This window comes from Malania oleifera, chromosome 11, assembly GCF_029873635.1.
Source record: "Malania oleifera isolate guangnan ecotype guangnan chromosome 11, ASM2987363v1, whole genome shotgun sequence".
Classification (NCBI taxonomy): Eukaryota; Viridiplantae; Streptophyta; class Magnoliopsida; order Santalales; family Ximeniaceae; genus Malania; species Malania oleifera.
The window spans coordinates 60,584,970-60,588,819 of NC_080427.1; the positions used below are offsets into that span (position 1 = coordinate 60,584,970).

At 38.7% G+C, this 3,850-nt stretch overlaps 1 protein-coding gene across 1 annotated transcript; it reads left to right on the forward strand.

Moving 5' to 3' along the window:
- The first annotated feature begins 267 nt into the window (after positions 1-267).
- Positions 268-1,322, forward strand: LOC131168219 (zinc finger AN1 domain-containing stress-associated protein 12). The gene is made up of 2 exons (XM_058127509.1): positions 268-552; positions 667-1,322. Exons 1-2 carry the CDS (start codon positions 448-450, stop codon positions 1,144-1,146), a joined length of 585 nt encoding a protein of 194 aa, XP_057983492.1. The 5' UTR covers positions 268-447; the 3' UTR covers positions 1,147-1,322.
- The last annotated feature ends 2,528 nt before the right edge of the window (positions 1,323-3,850 follow it).

Genomic DNA, 3,850 nt, shown 5'->3' on the forward strand with positions numbered 1-3,850 from the left:
TAAAAAATGTCAAATGTTAACAATGTGTTAAAAATTATTTTTATTTTTGATTTTTTTTATTATTATAACCAAACGCGAAGGAGATCCATTGGAGATCCATTCATTTCCCTCCCCACGCCCCAACAATTTCCAATTTTCAAACGTTACAAAATCATAAAAGTCGAAGCCAAGTCGGCAATTGTACCTTACGAAAGCGGTGGAGGGGGCCAGGCCCGGAGTCGGAATTTTCTAGAATATGTATACGTGATCAAATCTCATTGGATGGCTAGCGAGGACATTAGCTGTTACAAATAGAACTAGAACCGTCCGATTAAAAATGACTATTCAGCATCGTGCGGCGGCGCCGGGAAGGAAGCTTGACTTCTGTCCCAAGCAAACCCAACCTATAAATCCTTCCAGCTTCTTCCCCAACTCTCCCGAGAAAAAAAAAGAAAAAGAAAAACAGAGATGGGAAGAGGAACAGAAGCATTTCCGGATCTGGGAAGACATTGTCAAAACCCTGAATGCAATCAACTCGATTTCCTTCCTTTTAAATGCGATGGCTGCCGAAAGGTATTTTAATTTCTACGATTCCTCTCCTTATTCTTGTTCTTCTTCTTCTTCTTCTTCTAGCTTTTTCTTTTCCGATTCTTGGTTGATTATTAAAACGTGCAAGGAACGGTGCAGGTTTTCTGTCTGGAACACAGATCGTACAAGTCTCATGAATGCCCCAAATCGGAGCACAACAGCCGGAAGGTAGTGGTATGCGAGATCTGTTCGACGTCGATCGAGATCACTGGGAGCAACGGCGGAGACGGGGTTGAGAAGGCGGCGTTGGAGAGGCACGAAAAATCCGGGGACTGCGACCCGAGGAAGAAGAAGAAACCGGTGTGCCCGATCAAGCGTTGCAAGGAGATCTTGACGTTTTCGAACACCAGCACCTGCAAGATTTGTGAATTGAAGGTCTGCTTGAAGCACCGATTCCCCGCCGACCATGCCTGTAGGAAGTCCTCGTCGTCGCCGTTGGTGTCTGCCGTGGCCAGCAGAGGAACCGGCAACAAGTTCTTGATTGCTCTGGCTGCGAGAACGGAGGGTAACGATTGCGCGAAACAGAGTCGACGGTCGGCGTCTCCACCGTCCACTCCTCAATCTGTCGAGGCCTGTTGATGGATAATGTGTTTTTACGAGCACTGTTAATTGTGTTTTCTTAGCCCCAAAAGTTTCTACCTTAAAACTAATGACGTTATTTTATTTTATTTTATTTTATTATGCTCGTTGATAAAATTGAAGAATTCAAAAAATGAAATTAAAATAATAGATATTATATATTACACAATTGTTTATTTGATGATAGTGTCCACCGGATTCTCTTCTTTCATATGAACGGCCAATCTTGGAGCAGCATACACCCCCTACTTTCTTTCTTCTTTTTTTTTATCTGAAAATTATAATTATAATTATAATTATATTAGATCAAAGTGGATATGTACAAGTATATTTGGGAGACCAAGCTCCCATTCAAGATCAATCCAACCAAGTTCAAAATGCATTAAACCTGGGCATACTCACATACAGCAGGATGGATATTTGTTATACACCAACCTAGTGAGTTTGAATGACTTTAACAATAGCATTCGAATGGGTGACGACTGTTTCAAACTTCCTCTTGTTTTGAAAATGCCAAAGGCAGTGTACTGTTGTGACTAATCTGGCTGTCTTTACTATTGCTTGAATCCCAATGTCTTTGGCCTCTTTATAAAGTCATTTTAAGCTTGCCTTGGTTGTTGACATCCTTCGAGTTATTCCCAGCCAGTCCGTAATCTGGTTCCAAAAATTAGCAGACACACTGCAACTAAAGAACATATGGTCAATTGTTTCTAGTTCCATGCAATAGAAAACACAACCTTGGTCAAATCCCTCCCCACAATACTTATCACAAGTAAGCAGTTTCCCCACCGTAGCCAGCCACAAAATGAACGAATGTTTTGGGGGGCTGCTATTGTAGAGATCCGAATAATTATCGTTATTTAATAACAGAAGAGGGAAAAAAGAAGTAATAAGATCTCATCGACGAACAGGAATTTCGTCGATGAGAATACATAAGGGACTCGTCGACAGGGGCGTGTCTCGTCAACGAGAAGATACCGAGATGATGTTTTGGCGATTCTGAATTTCGTCGATGAGGGGTAAGCATTCATCGGCGAATTGCCTTTTTGACCTCGTCGATGAAGTGACGTGACTCATTTATGAGAGCTAGTGTATAAATAGGCCTAAATCTCATTTTTGGGCTGAAAATTGACGCACAAACCCTCTCTCTCTTCTCCATTCGTCCCTCCTTCCTTCTCTCTAAGATCTCGAGCCGGATTCTCGCCAATTCGACAATTTGAAGCCATCACGACGCTCTTAAGAAAGTTCTCTACAAACCTACTAGAGTAGATCGTCGGTGGAGCTACTTTGGAATTCATTCCTGATTTAAAGTAAGGTTTTTTATTCAAAATTTGGTCTTTCCATAGTTATAGAAAATGTTGTACACGAAAAAATACTGAAATTTAGTTCTGAGAGATGTTGATTTCAGGGTGTTGAATGGGGAACCCTGCGGGTGCAGGACGAGTATATTTTAGGGGGTTTCTTTTCGAAAATCAGGTAAAATAATAAACTAAAGCAGACACTTTTCCATGAAAATATTATTAAATTACTAGTAGATTTATGTTCAGAAAGCATGTATTACATTTGAGTATTATTGAGAAAATGTTTATTTGAGAAAGTACTGCTATTATATTGAAATATATATATTAGTATAAAATGCCAAAAAATATCATTTCAGTATAGAATATATGGTCATATTCAACATCGTGTGGCATGAATATTATTTTATGTGAAAATTATTATGTTAAGGCAATTTTACAGATAAAGTATGTTTTCAGAAAATATGGAATAATGCAGTACATTACGATTTTATAATATATGATAAATAACATGTTTATTCAGATCATTATCTATGAAATGTTCAGCGCAAGGCTGTGACTGATAGCCGGTGCAAGGCCGTGTATTATGTATGATTTCGACGCAATACTGTATTTATGAAATGTTCGACACAAGGTCGCAGATGTGAAAGTGATCTGCACAAAGCCGTATGTATTTATGTTATTAGAGAAAATGCTATCAATCTATTTACGTTAAACTATATATTATCATGTATTATATATATTATCAAAACTCGGATGATAGTTCAGTTCAGTTTTAGGAGCACGGTACCGTAGCTATACATATCAGATTATTATATTTCAAACTTGTGCTAATCACCCCTGCAAGTAGAAGGGGTGGGAGATGGATAGTCGATGTGGCTTTCAGTGTAGAGTTGTATATGTTCACCTAACAGTCCGAACCAGGGTGTGGCGGGCTCATCGTACTTACAGACATTTTTTACTCGACAGTGGTCTGCCAGCCATTGTTGAGTCCCGCCTTTGGGCTGCACAACCCGTCATAGGGGAGTAATACATGGCATCAGTTAGTTATACATCCTAGGTAAATTTTAATATTATTAGCTATACCAGACAGTTCATGAACAGTACGATTTATTAGAAATATGAAAGTATATGTTTATGTAGTTATTATATGATTAATGTTTTCTAATATGCAAAATATATTGTATATCTATAATAGCATTAAATATTCATGTTGTCACACAACTGTATTTAATTTATTTTCCCTTACTGAGAAGTGTCTCACCCCAACTTAAATAATTTTCAAGAAACCCAGGAAGACCGGCGGATCGAGACCGCCGTTGAGTTAGTTGTACTACCCCGCTAGGAGGGTAAGTTTTGAATTATGATCAGGAGATTTTTTATATGAGATCCTAGATATATTTTTG